This window comes from Plecotus auritus (assembly GCF_963455305.1).
Source record: "Plecotus auritus genome assembly, chromosome: 6".
In the NCBI taxonomy this organism is placed as follows: Eukaryota; Metazoa; Chordata; class Mammalia; order Chiroptera; family Vespertilionidae; genus Plecotus; species Plecotus auritus.
In genome coordinates, this window is record NC_137773.1 from 127,780,302 (window position 1) to 127,799,157 (window position 18,856).

General features: G+C 46.6%; 1 protein-coding gene across 1 annotated transcript in view; it reads right to left on the reverse strand.

The window, feature by feature from the left end:
- Positions 1-18,856, reverse strand: part of PTPRG (protein tyrosine phosphatase receptor type G) — a 696,636-nt gene that overhangs the window by 126,788 nt on the left and 550,992 nt on the right. Inside the window, exon 7 of the mRNA XM_080675721.1 lies at positions 3,463-3,620. Coding sequence (XP_080531847.1) covers positions 3,463-3,620 — 158 coding nt within the window. The remainder of the gene's footprint in view (positions 1-3,462; positions 3,621-18,856) is intronic.

Consider the following 18,856-nt stretch of genomic DNA (forward strand, 5'->3'; position numbering starts at 1 on the left):
TTTCAAAGAAACCCACATCCTACCAGCCAACAGTCTGCGCCAACCACAATACTTCATGGTGAACATGCTCTCATTTTTGCTGCTTCAGGCACGCACTGTGTGAGAGAGGAGAGGAGACAGCGAGAAGGATGAAGGATTGGGGACGTCCCCTTTCCGACAGACGCAGACATGGAATTGTCTGCTTGGCTCCTCCAAATTGGCCAGCTGCCCTTCTGAAATGAACATGTTGTGCTAACTTCAGAAAGAATGTTGGCAGGGCCGGGAGGTCTGCTGCGCTACCACTGGGACGGCGAATGCCTTCCTTCCCAGGGTGGACATGGCTGTGACCTCATGCAGCGGGCCAGCAGGGACCCAGCGTGGCCACATAGAAACGAGCTGTTTCCTCCCCTGGGAGACAGACAGGGATCTATGAAGCTGTGCCTGATCAAGTCAAATCTTATCTGAAGATGGTTTATAGTAAAGACACAAGGGAGTCGATATGATTAATTTATTTCTTCACTATTTTCTTGAAACAATAATTAATAGCTATAGAGAAGTCATCTATTGAAAGTCAGAGAGGAAAACTCTGTCCTCATGTCTTCTCTCTGAGTGTATGGATGGCAGGGAATTTGAGGGTAAACCAGTCTTAAAGAAGAAGGCCCAGTTACCAAATGTCAAAATGCTTCTACCTGACACACACTTGGCAAGCACAAGCCTAAACCCGGAGACCGCAGTAAAACCCAGCATGCGTCCGATGGCTTTCCAACCTGACAACCACCGCTCTTTGCCTCTGCCCCTCACAGGGCCAGGCTTGGCTTTCTTAACCTCCTTATCCCAAGCCTTTATATCTTTGAAGACAAAAGCATGTATCTTAATCCACAAAGCTCATCCCCCAATCCTGAGGATGCAAACACATGGACTGGAATTTTATTTTGATAAAACGATGCTGGCTTCACCATTAGGAAGAAAATTTGCTTCAATAATTCATTATCTCCTTGAGGCTGGCAGATCCTGTTCGGAAACCAAATTGCTAGTCCTTCTTCCTTGTAGTATGCTTTTATTTATTTTATATATATAGAGAGAAGCATTGATCGGCTGCCTCCACTACGCACTCCGACCTGGGATGGAACCCACAACCTGGGCATGTGCCCTGACCAGGAAATTGAATCGGCGATCTTTCGGTGCATGGGATGAGCCACAATGGCACTAGTCCTTCTTTTTTGATAAGAGCAGAAAAGAAAAAACTCTGTAAGTCAAATGTTTGCCAACAGCAGTGAGGCCAAATACATCTTCTTGGCCTGGGCCCATGCCACCTAACTTCCTTACTGAGATGTGGTGTCTCTCCTGCATGAAGCTCCTGAACAAACTGCTCCTTTTATCCCCAGGGGCAACCCTCATGTCTCAGGAAGTGACTGCTGATTTATTCAAATCAGGAACATGATCCAAGACCCACCAACTCGTTGGTTGGCCAATGTCTACTGGACCTATCTTCTTGAATACTAGCCTATCTAATAAAAGGGTAATATGCAAATTAACCGTCACAAAGATGGTGGCGCCCATAGCAACAAGATGGAGGCGCCCAGTCCTCTCAGCCCTGCCGGAGTCCCCCAGTCCTGGGGGGACGGCCGCAAAGAGCGGGCAGCGCAAGCGGCCTGGTGGAATGCTTGCTTCCTCACCGCAGTGACGAGGCAAGCGTTCCATCCCGGCCACGGAGGGCTTCTGGCCAGGCCAGGGCATGGATGGGCCTCTGGGCCGCGAAGAGCCTCTGGGCAGCGGGCGCGGAGCGGCCAGGCCCTGCAGAGAGCTACTGGCGTACGGATTTGTGCACAGGGCTGCTAGTCTGACATAAGATCAAGACTGTTGTCAGCTGGTAACTAATCCTTGAGCTGAAAGGTCAATAGGTACTACACTAACCATATTGGGAAAGAAAAAAACCCAAAAAACCCCAGTTCAGTGGCTTCAGGAGAGAAAGAGCCCCTTTTTTCAAACAAAACCCTGGGAGAGAAGGGACCAGAACTTTGCAAAAGTACCGAATCACAGAGCCATAGCAGAAACTTCAAGATGTAAGAGCCTGCGTGGCCCCTGAGAGAGTGAAGCATGAACCTCACTTGCTAGTTATATTCCTGGTCAGGATGGCTTCAGGATCCCCACCCCCCCCACCATTGTTTCTTGAAAATACTCCCCCGCCTTGAGCTACCCCTGAAAGGGGTTTCTGTTTCTTACTCCATAAGAGATCTGACCAGCATACCATCCACCAACTGCCCCTACTCCCTATTCCATCCTCTGCTCTTGGAACATCTTTGGACTCTTTTCCAGGCCAGTCAGGTTCATAATCTTGTTGCCGGTGTTTCTAGGAACAGCCAGATAGGAACCTCCCGTTTTTAGACATTGCTGGTTAATGGCTTAAATGCCTCTTACAAATCCGTCCCATTGTTCCTAGAACTATGGAGAAGAAATCAATGCTTCTGCTACCTCAGTGTATGCTGCATTCTTTGGCGACTAAGATAATCCCTCTGAGAGCTTTCTCCATTCATCTCTTACTCCTGACGAGGTGATTTCAAGACCCCTACCTCCCCTGGAGGCTCCTCTTCCTCTGACATTGCCCCCAACCCCATGTCCATTTTCAGCAATTCCTGCCCACAGTTATCGGCTCAGCCTAAATTCAGCTTCCTATGAAAACTGCCCAGGCCACACTCAGAGATAAGCAGTTCAGTGTCGAGGTTAGCAGCACGGGTTTTGAAATCAGACAAAGCCAGGTTTGGTTTCTGGCTTCAACATTCATGAACCATGAATACCGGGGCATGTTACCCAGTCTTTCCACACCTCAATGGCCTTTGTGTCCAATCTAGTGTCAAACCCATCTCTCAACATTGTTTTGCAATTAGATTGAACATATATAATGTGTTTAGTGGTGTGCTTTGCACACAGAGAACTCCATCAAGGGTGTTTTCCTTTTCTTTCTTCATGTATATAAATCTCTCCCTTTTCTGAATGTTGGGTAGGGTTAGTGGTTCTGAGCATGATCTTTGAGATTAGACACCATGGCTTGGTAATCGGTGTGTGACCTTGGGCAAGTAACTGCACTTCTGTGTCTCTTGTCTGTGGAGTGGGGGTACCAACAGTAGCTACCTCATGAGACCGTTGTCCATGAGGATGAAGTGTGTTTCTACATGTCAGGGGCGTAGACGAGTTCCTGGACAAGATCCTATCACCACTGAGGAGAGCTGTTAGCTGCTTGAGGTCGAAATATCGTCCGATTTCATGCCTGCAAGTCTCTCTAGCTAATTTATAGCTGAAAAACCATGTTTTATATTTTACAATTCTTAGTTTCAAAAACATGTTTGTTGGAAAGAATGAATCAATGAGGATTAGAAGATCCAAAATATTAAAAAAACAAACCCTATCTAGCAACGTTAGCTAGTTAAGACAACACAAAGCAAGCAAACAAACACAGTTAGCCCCCTTTGGGGGCTGGGTATCTACCTGGTGGTAAGAGATGGGGACAGGCTTCCGGAAGACTATCCACTCCACAATTTCGCTACACGGAGGGGTTGTCAGAGAACCTGTGTACCGGTAATAGCTGCCCAGGGATGCAGGCAGGAGGTCCCGGAGGATGAAAGGATCCAGAAAGGTCTCCTTCTCTGTTTGGGGGAAGAGGCAAAAGAAAAGACAACGGTAAGTCGTACAATACTGCAGACCCACAGGCAAACCCCTGCATGTTGGTGCCACATCATAAGCTTGTCTGTTCATATCCCGGGAGGCACAGCTCTGGTGGGAAAGCCACAGAAAACACAGAAGCGGGTCCCAGGGCGTGTTTTGAGAGCTGCACTGCATCTCACGAAAACAGGTTCCATAGGAGCAATGCTCCCCAGGAAATGGTACAGTAGTCTCTGAGCAGCCCTGAGAGGAGCAACGGGCTTGCCTTTGTTTAATCCAAACCCTCACAATCTCATTTCACCAGAGAGCCCTTCCCTATACAATGCTTCAGGACGAATAACCAGAGGAGCAACCGCTGGGGCACCCATGAGGGAACCAGGTGGAGAAGGAACCATGGGTCAAGGTGCAGCTCCAGCGTCGGTTACATCACTTTGCTTTCACCCAGGGCCTGGGGAGATGGAAGTGAAACCTAACTAGGAATGACCCTGAACTTACAAAGTGGTGGCCCTGACAACAGGCTTCTTTCTTTTATAAAAGGGGAGGGGAAGGGTCTTCACTGACGTAGAAGAAATGGCATTTCAGCTGGGACCCAGCAGTGATCCCTCACAGTCACTCTATGAGGAAACAGGCACCAAAGGGGCGAGTACCTTCCCAAGGTCACAAAGCTTCTAGGTGGCAGAGCTGGGGTAAGAGCAGAGGCAGGGGGCTTGCATGGTCTGACTCAGCCAAAGGAGTTGAAGTGAGCTAGGTGCGTGCTGAAGGGAGGGGTGGGAGAGAAGAGCATTTTAGGCCTGGGAACAGCATGTGTGAAGGTCCTGAGGCAGGAAGGAACAGTGCAACATAGGCGAGGGTTCGGGGTTGTAATTCTCCCAATCAGGCTGGCAGGTCATCCAGCTTCTTTCACAATCAGAGAAAGTTCTAGTCTCTACCTAGGGCTCCAAAGGTCTAGCCCTGACCTGTAGTTCAGTTTGCAGTTTCTTCCTTATCCCTTTTAGGCGACTCCTACTGCATCTGCTAATGTTTTGCCTTAACTCCATACTGGCCTCCACCCTCCCTGGACCCCAGCACATTCCTGGGGGGCTTCAGGGACCCAAGTTACTTCATGGATACACCTGTGCCTACAGGAACATTCGTCCCAAGCCTCATGCCTCCTCCCTCTTCTTTCTTACAGAACAAATAGTGTGGGTTTTGGGGCAAATGTGTATCCCTAAACTCAAGAGGCATAGGTAGCCCTAAATGGTTTGGCTCAGTGGATAGAGTGTCAGCCTGCGAACTGAAGGGTCCGAGGTTCGATTCCAGTCAAGGGCATGTACCTTGGTTGTGGGCACATCCCCAGTGGGGAGTGTGCGGGAAGCAGTTGATTGATGTTTCTCTCTCATCAATGTTTCTAGCTCTCTATCCCTCTCTCTCTCCCTCTCCCTCCCTCTGTAAAAAAATCAATAAAATATATATTTTATTAAAAAAGAGGCATAAGTAACTGGGAATGATACAAAACCCCCAACAGAAATAAATTACATTAGAATAATTAAAATTGCATTTCCTCTTAGCAGAAATTAGTCGAACAAAACATTTACTATATTCCAGGCTCTAGTCTGAGTTTTTATATGTTGATCACATTTAAACAGCACTTACTGTATGTGCCAGGCATAGGTCTAAGACCTTTATAAAGACTAATTTATCTAATACTCGAAATAGCCCTGTGAAGTGGGTTCTATTATTACTAACGATTTACACAGCTGGAATGCAGAACCAGGCAGTTCAGAATCCAGGCTTCCATTCTTCTTCTTCTGAAAAGACTTTTAATTGATTTTTAGAGACAGAAGAAGGGAACATCTATGGGCTACCTCCTGCATGCCCTCTATTGGGGATTAAGCCCGCAGCCCGGGCACATGCCCTGACCAGGAATCAAATTCGCAACTTTTTGGTGCACAGAATGATGCCCATCCAACTGAGCCACACCATCGGGCAGGCTTCCGTTCTAATGAACCATCACTGCACTGTCTCACTTCATGACCCTGTAAAATACATACTTTTAATACGACCATTTCACACCAGTGGAAACAAGGCACCGAGAGGTTCAATAAAGCCAAGGTCACTGGGGAACAGTGAAGGGGCTGCAGTTATCCATGAGACTCAAAAACCTTGGCTTGGTTCTGACATGGGTTTTGAATTCGCTTTTCTGAAGGAAATATTAAATATTAACAATCAAGGCAAAAGTCCTCAAATTACAGGGCTCCATAATCAAAATGACAAAAGCGGTTGCTGTTCGACAAAAGGCCGACACAATGGGATTGTCCCTGTGCCCTCTGGCAAGTCTGGGCTTTCATTTAAACCTGGTTCCCGCCGCCTAATGATGGGGGATCCCTGCAAGCGCGCTTGGCTGGGACTGTCGGCCTAAGACCAGGAAATATTTTGGCCTCTGCTTGTACTTCCTGAGCTGTGTAAGCAACTGAGGGTGTGTAGGGCTTGACATTGGAGGCCAGAAAATCACCACCTTCATTTCTCCCTCATGCTGAAGGTGAACTTGGCTTCGCAGCACAGCACACAACCTGCCTCAGGACCAAGGGCTCGGGACGGAAGAAGCAGAAAATCTTTAGTTTTCCCAGGGGCCTGACCCTATGTTAGGGCTGCAGTTAAGAACGCTGCAGGCAGACAGGGAGTGAGCAGAAGTCCCTGCAAGCCACGCTGAGGCAAAGCCCCATGAAGCACCCACGAGAGGAAGAGGCCGGGCTTTAAAGAACATAAAAGCTAGGGCAGAAAGGCCTGTGCTGCCAGCTCAGGGGCTAGATTTCAAAGGGAACTCTGTTCCTGTAGAGGCCCATGACTTCAACAGGGACACGTGGAAACTGCTGCCGTGACCACTGCTACAGATGCGAGGGCTTCTCTGTCCTTGACTGACAAGGGCAGGTGCTGGCTTTACTGGTTAGAAGGTGGATCAGATGGGTGGGCAGGCTGGCAGACCTGGCAAAGGGGCACAGAGAGGTGGCTTTGTTTTTGTTCGTTCCACTACCGTCAACCACTTGGATCTCAGAGCTCTGAGACCCAGAAGGTCCCCAGTTCAGTGGCTTTAGGAGCGAAAGAGCCCCTTTTTTCAAACAAAATCCACGTAGGAGCTGGGCACCTCCCACGGCTGAACGTGCAGCCACCCTGGCTGAAGCTGAGCTGGGAGCCTAGGATACTGAAAAGCAGCACGTTGGTCTAATTCTTTAATTTTACTGCTGGGGAAGTGGAAGACCAGGGTGAAGTAATAAAGCCAAAGTAAAAACTGGGGGAGAAGACAGACACTCGGATGGGATTCTTTCTTCAGGGAAACCCCTTAGAATCTGGAGCAGTGAGCCTAGGAGAAGGAAAAGCCACTGAGTGCCAAAAACCTCAATCACACCACTGCTGTCCTTGGCACTTCACTCCATCCCTCCAGGGGCTGGAGAAGGGAGCAGATTCTCAGTCCGCGGGTTCAAATCCTGACTCTCCTACATGGGAGCTGCGTGATCTCAGTTACCAAACCTTCCCGGGCTGTCGTGAAAATTAAATAAATCATTACAAGAAAGGGGTTCAGGAAGAGCGTGGGACATAGTAAACATGTCGTAAACAATTAATATCATTCTTATTTTAATTATTACTTGTATTATTATTATTCCTCTAAACTACCGAAGCCTAGTCACGTACATCTTACATAACCATAACTATGTGTTTCCTTTAAGTGCTTGAGCACATGTTTTACTTTTTTAAGTACTGGATTACTAGTGCCTTAAAGGCACATCCCACCTGCCACATTCTTCATCCACCTGAGGAGAACAGGGTGGAATTTTCAAGTTTTCTTTGCCAAAGCTCTAGCATAGTTTTAGAACCAGCTGACACTTAACAGCTGTGTGTGACTTCAGGGAAAGAGCTTAACCTCGCTGGTAGTTCCCTTATCTGTAAAATGGGGACACTGAGAGCATTTACTGCTCAGGGTGGCTGTGAAAATTAAGCAAGCTAATAAATGTGAGGCTTGGCACAGTGCCCTGTACACCCTGACTTATCAAGGCCAGCACTTGGCTGAGAGCAGGCCGGCTCACCCTGTTTGACCCCAGGGATTAGCAAATGTTTTCTGTAAAGTGCCAGGTAATAAGTACTTTAAGTTTTGCAGGCCAATGGGGTACTTATATAACCAACATTTCCGCAACTTTATTAACATTATTCAAAATGCTAATAATCACTGAGGACAATTTTTAAAATCTGGGTCTTCTATAATAAAAATGGAATTCTTTTGGGGAGAAATGCCATTTCATTTAATTAGGGTTCAAATGTAAGAACCATCCTGAGTTTAGGGCCATATAAAAACAGACAGTAGAACTGATTTGGCCCCCAGAGCACATTTTACGCTTGTTATTATTATTATTATTATTATTATTATTATTATTATCTCCCAAGGGTATGTTCACTGATAAGAAAGAGAGAAGGAGAAAGAGAGAACATTGATGTGAGTGAGAAACATAGATTGACTGCCCCACTCCCCACCCCAACCAGGGATTGAACCCGAAACCCTGTGGTGCGTGAGACGACACGTCAACCAACTGAACCACCTGGCCAGGGCACCTCCCTTATTTTAAGCCCTGATGGGGGCTGGGGGTAAATGTTAGAAAGCCACCTAGATATCATAACTACAACATGTTCAGGTGCCTCCATCACTAATGATAATTTCTTTTGTGAACAAACATTAGAGAATTAAATCTTGAGTTGCTTTCTTTCCCTCTTGAGATTTAAAGTTCAAATTTAACGTCAGTTTTTACTGATCTGCCTCAAAATGCCATTTCCTGTTCAGTCCCACAGACGGTGTCTGCTGACAAATGGGGTGCTCATGATGCTTCATTCTAAGTCAGAAACAGTTTTAGACATGGTGGCCTGCATTTCCAGCGCTGTCCACAAAGCTAACCTAAGCCACAGACGCTCAACAGCTGGACCCCAAACGGAGAGTTACTGATATACAGCTCATGGGAAGAAGGAATGCACTTTCCCCCTAAAAACTCCAGAAAGTTGTAATAAATGTAGATTTATTATTAATTCCATTTTTATTATAGAAGACCCAGATTGTAAAATGGAGAGAAGTGCTAGAACTAGGTCCCCAGATTTGAATCCTAACTTGTCTACTTAAAGGTCTGACCTAAAACAAGTTATTCAACCTCCCTGTAACTGAACCCTCATCTGTAAACTGGGATTCTCATACTATCAACTTCTTAAGGAGATTCTGAATATTGAATGAATTAACAGTACTTCCAGGCTTGGGCACAGGAAAAGCACATATAAGTGCTTATTAAAGGAATCCTATAAAAGAGAGGAATATGCTAATTATCCGTTGAGGCATAACGACCAATCACATAATGACCAGATCACGGATCTGCAGGAGGGTGGGTCAGCACACTACAAGTGGGCGGCGAAAAGCTACAGGAGGGCGGCAGAGAGCTACTGGCACACGGATTCCTGTGCCCGGGTACTAGTCTCACTATAAAAGGCTAGTTTGACTTCAAACCCACCCTGATCAGAGCCTTCTGCTTTCAACTTCCATCCTAATTAGTAATTTGAAGTCAAAACATTCCTATTCCAGCCACTTAACTAGTTGAGAAAAATATCTGAAACACTCTATTTATACTGCACTCGTTCCACGATATCATGATGAACAGGTGCTGTGTGTTACTAGATAAAAGAACTGAAGAGAAGTGCATCTCATATCCCCCTCTCAAGGATCCCAGTGCCGTGTGCAGACAATATTATATTTTAATAATTAATTGTTCATCAAAGAGAAAGATGAGGAACAGGGATGCTAAATTCAAAGTTATTCAAATTGCAAAAATGAATAATGTATGACTTTTATATTAAATACACACTGTATTAAGGAGTCTACATTTCACCCAACTCTGTCTTTCACTTTTAAGCATTCTAAACGACAATATGAATAATCAGTTAAGGGAGGTTTATTTAGAACAAGAAATAGCTATTTGAATGCAAACGGAGTCTATCCGAAGATGATTAAATTTTTCTTATCAATTAGAAAATTTTGTATGAGGGCTTTCAAGTCATGGTCAGCCATTAAGCCCAGCGCGGCCCAGTTATCCTGGCAGCTTCCTTTCAACATTCAATTATATCTGGCTCAATTCTGTTCAATTTCTTATTTCTGATAGCAGTGCCAGGAGGCAATCTTTAATTAAAGAAAATTTGAAAGATTCAAACATGCATAATTGGATTAAAAATGTGATCATTAAAACATTAGATGATAATCATCTGATTGATTGCATTTTCAGTGTGTTAATAACCTAATATTTTTATTGCTTTAGTTATATAGGAAAAAAGAAAACCCTTTATAAGATATGATGAACAATCAACATATAGACAAGACTATGCAGCAGTAACTAAGGATTATGGAATTACTCTGAAAACGTGCGCGCGCACACACACACACCAATGAACAAAGTATTACACGGGAAGGTGTATGGTCAGAACGTGGTGGTCTTTAGAGAAAAACATCAAAAACAAGGAATCCACCAGTTTTAGTGAAGAGTATAAGCCAGCCTTGGGCAAACTACGGCCCGCGGGCCGGATCTGGCTGTTCTATCTGGTTCTGTTGCTCTCCCCTCCGCTCCTTTACTTTGAATTTATATTAGTTCACACAAACACTCCATCCATGCTTTTGTTCCGGCCCTCCAGTCCAGTTTAAGAACCCACTGTGGCCCTCGAGTCAAAAAGTTTGCCCACCCCTGGTATAAGCTAAACTAACAATAGAAAGCTCAAGCTTTCTATCAGCCCAGTGATTGTTTAGCTCCTCAGGACTCCCCAAAACTTTTTATAAGAAAAAACTATCAATTTTTCTTTAAACACTTAAAATTACTGGGTAGGGCTGGCCTGATACAGAGTCATCTATTGACAAAAATCAGTGTTATCCCTGAACAGTTTCATTCCTTGCCTCTCTCTGGTGGCCATAACTGACATGGTGTGTACATTCTTGTAGCTTACTTCTGATGCTCGGTCAATGACTTAATTCACAGAGGGGAAACCGAGGCACACAATAGTTCAGTGATATTGACAATGATTAGGGAGTTACGTCAATGTGAGAGGGCATTTTGGAGTCTAATAACACTGGGCTCAAATCATCGCTCTGCGGCATGAGCAGGGACAAATGAGCCAATCTTTCTGAACCTCAGTTTACCCATCCTTCCCATGGGATTAAAAACTCTTCTCTCATTGTGCTGCTATGGAATGAACAAGACTGCATGTACAGACCCTCCTGGCCTGGCCAGGCACCCAGCTGGGCTAGTAGGGGTGAACCGCAGAGGCCTCCTGCTTCTTCCTTTCTCCCACTTCCTGGTTCCGTATCCACTACCCTTTTTTTCCTGACCTTCACCAAACCTCAAATCATCTTTCTCACCATTGTCTCCATCATGTCATTTCATTTTTGTCTGACTCAACTGAATCAAGCAGCACACATTCTATTTCAATAGCCAGGTAGTGATGGAGACAGAACTCGGAGATCCACTGTCATTTCCTGCCACCACACAGTCTCTCTACTCAGGTCAACAAGTAACAGGAGCAATGCTGGTGGTGGTGGGAGGGCTGACCTGCCCAGGCACAAGTATATACAGTGAGTCACTGGCTCCTCAGGACAAATCAGTAAGTTTGGTATTATTATTATTATTACCTCATGATACAGTTGAGAAAACTGAGCCACAAAGAGCAGGTTGTACAACTAGTGAAAAGCAGAACTGACATTCAAACCCAGAGTCTATGCTCTTGGCCGCTACACAACAGGTCTCCTACACCATGAGGTCCTCAGGCAGCGGGTCAAAGCATCACGCGGCAGCCTCGAGTGCTTCAGCAAGCACTCCTGCAAAGGTAACTGGGGACATATTTTACACTCTCTTTGCTCTCCACATCCCATCGAAACGTCCAGGAAAAGCACATTTCCCTGGGCTCTTGTAACTTTGTTCAAAGACAAAATATTGACAGAGAAGGCTGGCCAAATGAGAACCAGCCTCAAATTCAAATGTAGCCCCAAAGGAATCACTTTTGAAGTATTTTTCTGTCTTAACACTATTGTTAGCAACACTATTAATGATAGAACAGAAGCCTCCCAGCATTCCATTTCCTGTCTGTGGCTAAGAAAAGAAATGGAAATACCTAATAGCTATGGTGGAAGGTTTGGACACACCAAAACCCAGGAAACTGTGGAAATGGCCTAAGTGCGCCTGTTTCTAGAAGATTCTGAGATCAAAAGTGTCCAGATAAGCATCTGCCCTTCCTGGATCCATAACAGACATGAGCCAATTAGTCAAGACCACGAAGCTCATATTTTTAGCACACTTCAGGAAAGTTCCATATAATTCAATGAGGCAAACATAAACTTCACACGGGAAACTGTCATGTGATAAGATGTTCAACACTCCCGGTGGGCTGTAGATAATGAATGCAGCATGACCTTTCCCACTCACAAGGGAGACAGGAATTTGAATGATTTCTCTCTTTAAGGTAAACACTAAAATAGAATCCTCCTGAGTTCAGTTGAAACACATTTTGATCACATGGTGATTTGGGCAAAATCAAGTCCATCTCTGTCAAGTCTATCGAATGGTACGGGGGACCTGAGAGGGTGTTCACACTGTCCCGGCATTAACAAACCACTGTGTGAAGACAACAGAGACAGTAGAGCTACTATAATAGCTTCTATATAGACAAGGCAGGTGGACAAACATTTTGTGTAAAGACTCAGAGAGTAGCCTGCTGGTGTGGCTCAGTGGTTCAGCACTGGCCCCTGAACCAGGAGGTCACCAGCTGGATTCCCAGTCAGGCCACAGGCCCAGGTTGCTGGCTCAGTCCCCCAGTAGAAGGCATAGAGGAGGCAGCTGATCGATACTTCTCTCTCATCAGTGCTTCTATCTCTCCTTCTCCCTTCTTCTCTCTCTAAAAAATCAATAAAAACATTAAAAAACAAAAACAAAAAAAAACGCTTTATCATAAAGAAAAAGAGTAGGAGGGTAAATATTTAAGGCTTTTCAGGCCAGATAGTGTCAGAGTACTTTTGCAAGCACTCTGCCCTTGTAGCGTGAAAGCAGTCATAGACATATGTAAATAAATGAGTGTGGTTGAGTTCCAATAAAACTTTATTTACCACCATAGACTGCAGGCCAGACTCGGCCAGCAGATTGTGCTTGCTGACCTGTGATTTGAAGGACAGTGAACACATGCCAGGCCCCCTTCCTGCAGGTACTTTCCTTGTCCTATTCATTCAGCATGAATACCCACGAGGCAGGTACTTTTTGTTATCCCCAAGGTGGGACCTCGGGGACAGAGAGGTGTAGCAATTTGTACAGGATCACACAGCTCCCAAGCTGGTGAGCTGGGAGTCAAAACCCAGGCAGCCTGTTCCAGATTCCTTGTTTAGTGGTGTTAACAAATTCCATTTCTTTACTAGTACTCCATAATGCAGGCTTTTTATAAAAACTCATTCTGAAGTCCCATCTGCTTATTCATGTGCACACAAGATTACTCTGCAGGCACATATTAGTCTTTTTGACCTTTAGCACCAAGAATAGCAAGGCCCCCTCCCCCCAAAAAATTTCTCATGAGATTAAAATTTTCCCAAAGGGAGGAGGAATCTTGTTCAGAGCTTCCCCTCAACACCCTGACCAGCACTTATCAGGCACTGGATGGACGGGAGGATGAACAGACACCGTGATTAAAGGAGCCTCAAGTTCACAAGCGCAAAACAGGCCAGAACCGCTCAACCCCCTAACTCACCTCCGCCCCCTCTTCTTGCTGCCAGCCTGTGCAGACGCAGACCCCTATTTCTGCCCAGTGGTTTGTTTTTTCCCAGAAGCCCCTTATTCTAGGATTTGTCCTCTTCTCCGAAGTCCAGATAAGATATTTTTTAGAGACTTGAGCCATTTAGCCTCAGACAGATAGTTTATGCCAAGAGGTTCGAGCCCCAGGATAATGCCACTGGTGCTGGAGTGAGGACAGACCATGGTCTACGTATTTCTCCACTCGTCCATCAACAGTCTATATGATGAGCCTCAATTGAGACCGAAAGATGCGGAGTGACTGGCAGGGAACAGAGCAGGTGGTGTGGGAGTAGTGAGGGCCGGTCTGACATCACAAGAACTCTGGTTCAAGCCCCCAGCGGCAGCCTGCTTTCCTCGTTCTGTATTTGGGGGTGTGACAGTATCTCAGAGGGTTGCAGGAGGACTCTGATGCCTTCCGGGCTAACTAGACCCTCACTCAGCAGAGCCAGACACCAGCACAGCAGCAGTGAGAGGCCTTTGTCTTCAGTCCCTTCACCCAACATCCCACCCCCTTGGTTTCTGACTTCCTTTTTCTAAGTCTGAAAGGAAGTATTGGCTCCCCAATTCACCTCTTAACGATACAATCCCGAGGCCGCAGGCCCTTCTTTGGCCTGCAATCAAGTCGTAGAGAGAACAAACGGCCTGCCAAGGCTGCTTATGGGAAAACGTTCATTAAGAAGTCCTGTCACTTCCCTCTCCATGTTGGTGGGCCACTCAGTACTTGACTGTCCCAGAGGAAAGCACTGTCTGAATCTCCTACTTTTCAAGGCTAATACTCACTGTCGTCTTTGATTGTGAAATTCAACACATGTGCAGAAAGCTGCACAAAACAAATGTACTGGTGACAAATAACCAAGTGAACCCCAATGTGACCTCCACTCAGAACAGGGGGAGCCCTGGGCCCCTCCCTGGGCCAGTCCAGACCCTCAACTCTTCCTCATCCCATCCCCCCCCTAAGAAGTAACCACTGGCCTCTTTTTAAATCCTCAGTGCTTTGCATTTCTTTTAGTGTTACAACTACAGGTGCACCCTTAAACCACACAGGAGAGGGTTTCTCATTTTTTGAACCTCAGGTTGAGGAACACTCCAGACTCCCATTCACTTTGTACTCTTCGGAGGTGCCCATGTGGTGGGGAGGCAGATTCTCGTCCTTTCCATCCATCGGTGAAATGTTCTTGTACGATGGCACTGTGCTGTATCTGTCCAGCTTGCTACCCACAGCCGTGTGGGGCGTTTCCAGGTTTGGGCAGTTAGGCAACACAATGCCACAGACATCTTTGTACAATTCCCCTGGCACGCTCCTGTCAGGGTTTCTCTAGGGCAGTGGTCGCCAACCGGTGGTTCAAAAGGTGCCGACCGTTGCTCTAGGGGACACACACGGGAGGGCACTGCTGAATGAAGTTGACCAGATCCTGCCACATTGTTTCCAGCAAATATTAGAGAACCTGGCATTCATACCCTGCCAACACTTGCCACTGTCAGGACTTTTCATAGTTAACTATGTGATGCGTGCTGCTAGATTATTTTTGAGCTCTGTGCATGAAATAGCGTTGAGAAATTCATGTATAATACATATAGGCTATTCTTTAATTTACAAATAGTCAAATGCACAAATCTAAGGGGATATTTTATATATTTTTATATTCTACCTATGTAGCCATAGTCCAGAACAAGATATATACTATTTTTATCACCTAAAAAAGTTCCCTCATATCCCTTTCTCATTCCATATACCCCTTCACCCCACTTTCTGACTTTTGTCACCATAGATTAGTTTTGCCTGTTCCTGAACTTTACATAAATGAAACATGCAGCATCTGTTATTTGCACTTGTGTAAATCACATAGTTCATTATTTTTAATTGCTGGGTGATACTATTCCCTAGAATGCATACACTACAACCTGTATACCCAGCCCCCACTGGTAGACATCTGAGCTGTTTCCATTGTGGGACGGTTGCTGACCTGTGATTTGAAGGACAAACATTTTGTGTAAAGAGTCAGGGAACAAAGCTCCCCTGTACAAGTCTTGTGTGGGTATTTCTCCTGGATATCTACCTACTAGTACATGTGCCATTGCTGGCTCGGCAGGTACGACATGTGTGACTCTGGCAGAAAGGCCACATGGTCCTTGAGTGGTGGCACCACCTGCATCCGCACAGCTGGTTGGGGTGCCAAGAGCCCACACCCTGGGGCTGGTGGCGGGTGAGGCAGGGCAGCTGGATAGGTGAAGCCCACTCACCGTGTTAGAAGGACTGCAGATTGCTCCAGGTCTAGAGACGCTCACAGGATGTGACTGGTTGTAGGAACCTCCACGCCAGCAGTGGGACAAGCGAGGCTGCACCAGCTCTGATGCCACACGAAATCGCTTGGCCAGGTAGGCACTTGGCAGATTTACTCCCTCTCTTCCCTGCCTGCCAGATGCCTGGACTGACTCCAGCTGTTCCATGACCTTGTCCATAGATGTGGGAAGTTGATGACAAGCACCCGGGGCAGGCGAGAAAATGGGTGGAAAGCACCGCAAAAGTGAGCCCAGGGAATAAACCAGTCAGTCAGGGAAGCTATTTTGCAAAGAAACTTTTTTTTAAAAAATATGTCTCCATTGATGATTTCAGAAAGAGGAAGGGAGAGGAAGAGAGGGATAGAAACATCAATGATGAGAGAAAATCATTGATGGGCTGCCTCCTGCACGCCCCATACTGGGGAAAGAGCCAACAACCCAGGCATGTGCCCAGACAGGGAATTGAACCTTGACCTCCTGGTTCATGGGGTCGACACTCAACCACTGAGGACACAGGCCAAGCTACAAAGAAACTTTTGATCTTGCCATAGCCCCAACTTGCACTGAGTGTTAACAGAAGCTTCCAAGAGCCTCATTTTGTGACATTCACAGGAGTGTTCTCAGGTAATAATTTACTTGTCCTCTCACTGATGGCTTTCTCAGAAGAGCCTGGAGAGCAAGGACAGGATGCCGAGTCCTCTCACTCTGGCCAGTATCTGAGGCCATTTCTAACTGCCCCCCAGCTCCCCACCATGCACCGCAAAGTAGTCTGTTTGGGAAGTGGGAAGTGATGGCACGAAGCGGGATAGGAAAAGAGGGCAGGTAGGCAAAGCTCAACAGCAAGTTTCCTTTCAAAAATAAAGACTGGTCTTTCTGACATAATGGACAGAGGGAGTGGCTAGGGTTTCAATGCCTGCTGTTTGGGTGGACACCATGAAAAAGAATGAGAGTAGGTAATCCAAAAACTTGAAAGAAAAAAGTAAACACTTTTTAATTGACATGGGAGATCATGTCCATTTCTTAGCACTGGCCACATCTCCACTGTGGGACGGTGAGGAACAAAGCTCCCAGGTACAAGTCTTGCGTGGGTATTTCTCCTGGGAGTAGCACTGCTGTACGAACCTCGGAGCCTTTTATTTATTTATATATATTTTTATGTTTTATTCTTCTTAATATATTTTTTATTGTTGATAATATTACAGATATGGCAAGCCAGCTAGGGCAACCACGGAGTCTCTTAAAAGCAAGAGGACCAGAAGGTGATTAGGAAAATGTCTCTGGAAGGACGAGAACCTCGTGCCAGGTGTGGAAATGCTCCCCACAGACCTTCCTTCCTGGGGCAGACAGCCGCGAGGAGCCTGCCCACCAACAGCCTGTAGGCCAGGCCTTGGGACCCACCACTGCGCCCACGTGGACACCACGCCGCTGGGTGCTTCAGCCAATGACAACATGCTGGGGGTGGGGGCTGGGCCACTCCCGCCCAATGTACAACTCCTTCCTGCAGGCCTTGCCCTGCGGCTCTCCAACAGCCTGGCCAGGACTTCCTCAGCCATCCTCTGGCTCCCTGACCCCTCTCAGAGGTGCCAGACCTGCGCCACACTCGCCCCACCTGCTCGTGCTCCCTCTCCTCTTCATCCTTTGTAGGAAGTCCCTCCCCACAAACACCCTCCTGCACTTAAAACTCCATCTCGGTGTCTGCTTCACAGAGAACCCGAGTGATCAAGTGCCAGGGATGACTGGCTGGAGTGACCAGATTACTCATTCCCATCTCGGCTGAAGGAACAGAAGATTCCTCCCATTAATAAAACATTCACTTAATGAGACATCAATATTCTACGATATGACTCCCCGAGCTGAAGAAATCAAAGCCAATTTTGAACTACAACAAAAATCCATATTGACTTTTTCTTCTTTACACATCTCTGTCATCATTCCCAAGCCAGAGATTCTGGGAAGGGCACGATTATTCATGTCTCATCAAATTAGCAGAGCATTCAAATCCCTCACTGGGCCTGCACCTGAAAATGCTTCTAGTTCCCACAACAACAACATTCTTTTTTAGCCATTTGAAGCCCATTTTCCTTCGCAAGAATGACAGAAGTGATGAGGGCTGTCACTACGGAAGTCAGTAACAGCCTGAGAACCGAGGGCAGAATCTCCACTCCTTTGTCTTCCCAATCGAAGCCAAACCTGAGGGCCCTCTGGTGTCTCCTCCCCTTCTTCCAGTTTTACATTTTGATATTTTCTCTTATGTGTATGCTTACTTGATTCACTCATTTGGTTAATATTTACTGAGCATCTACTATTTGCCGCACATGCACGGGTTCTCGCCCTCATGAAGTGTGTGCTTTAGTAGGTAATATGTGAGTGATGAGCAAACAAGGTAACTGCAGATACTTTTAAGTGCTTTGAGGAAAGAAACATAGGATGATGTGACAGGGAGTGGGGAGAGGGTAGGTAATTTGATAAGATGGTTAAGAACTTTCTGAGGAGGCAAGATCTGAACTGGGAACTGAAATAGTAAGAGGGTGACCCCCTTGCTGTGAGCTAAGGGGCTTCCGGAACCTTCCTGACAGAGGAAACAAACAGCCAGTGCACAGGCTGAAAGGGGTGAACTGGGCCCCGGGAAGGCAGCACTTCGCCTCCCTGCCAGGTCCCCGAGGGCTGGCCTGTGTGGGTCCTAGGCCAGGGCCAGCCCTATGATCTCACATAGTAGACGGGCAACACTCTTACTGGAAAAGTTAGTGAACGGCCTTTGCAGGTAATTGTTTTTTTGCAGGTCTCCTCTGGGTTGTCAATCCGAAGCTACGGCAGAAACTGCAGCCCAGGCGCCTGCCACCCTCCTGCTGCCCGGGAGAGTCTCCCTACATTTGACAGCCCCTTGGAGGCCATGGTGGGTAAGGAGGAAAGACGCCAGGATTGTGCCAGGACACACCTGATGAACTGAAGGGTGACCATGCAGTGAGTGTGCTGAGATTGGGGATCTGAGAGTTCAAGGGAGCCCACTGCTGGGGGTAACATAGGGGATCTCCTTCCGTTATCTGCCAGGGCTACTCAGATGCCACAGCTGGTGGAGCGCGTCCTCTCTGGCTGAAGAACAGGTACCTGTTTTGAAGTTTCCAGAACTCTTT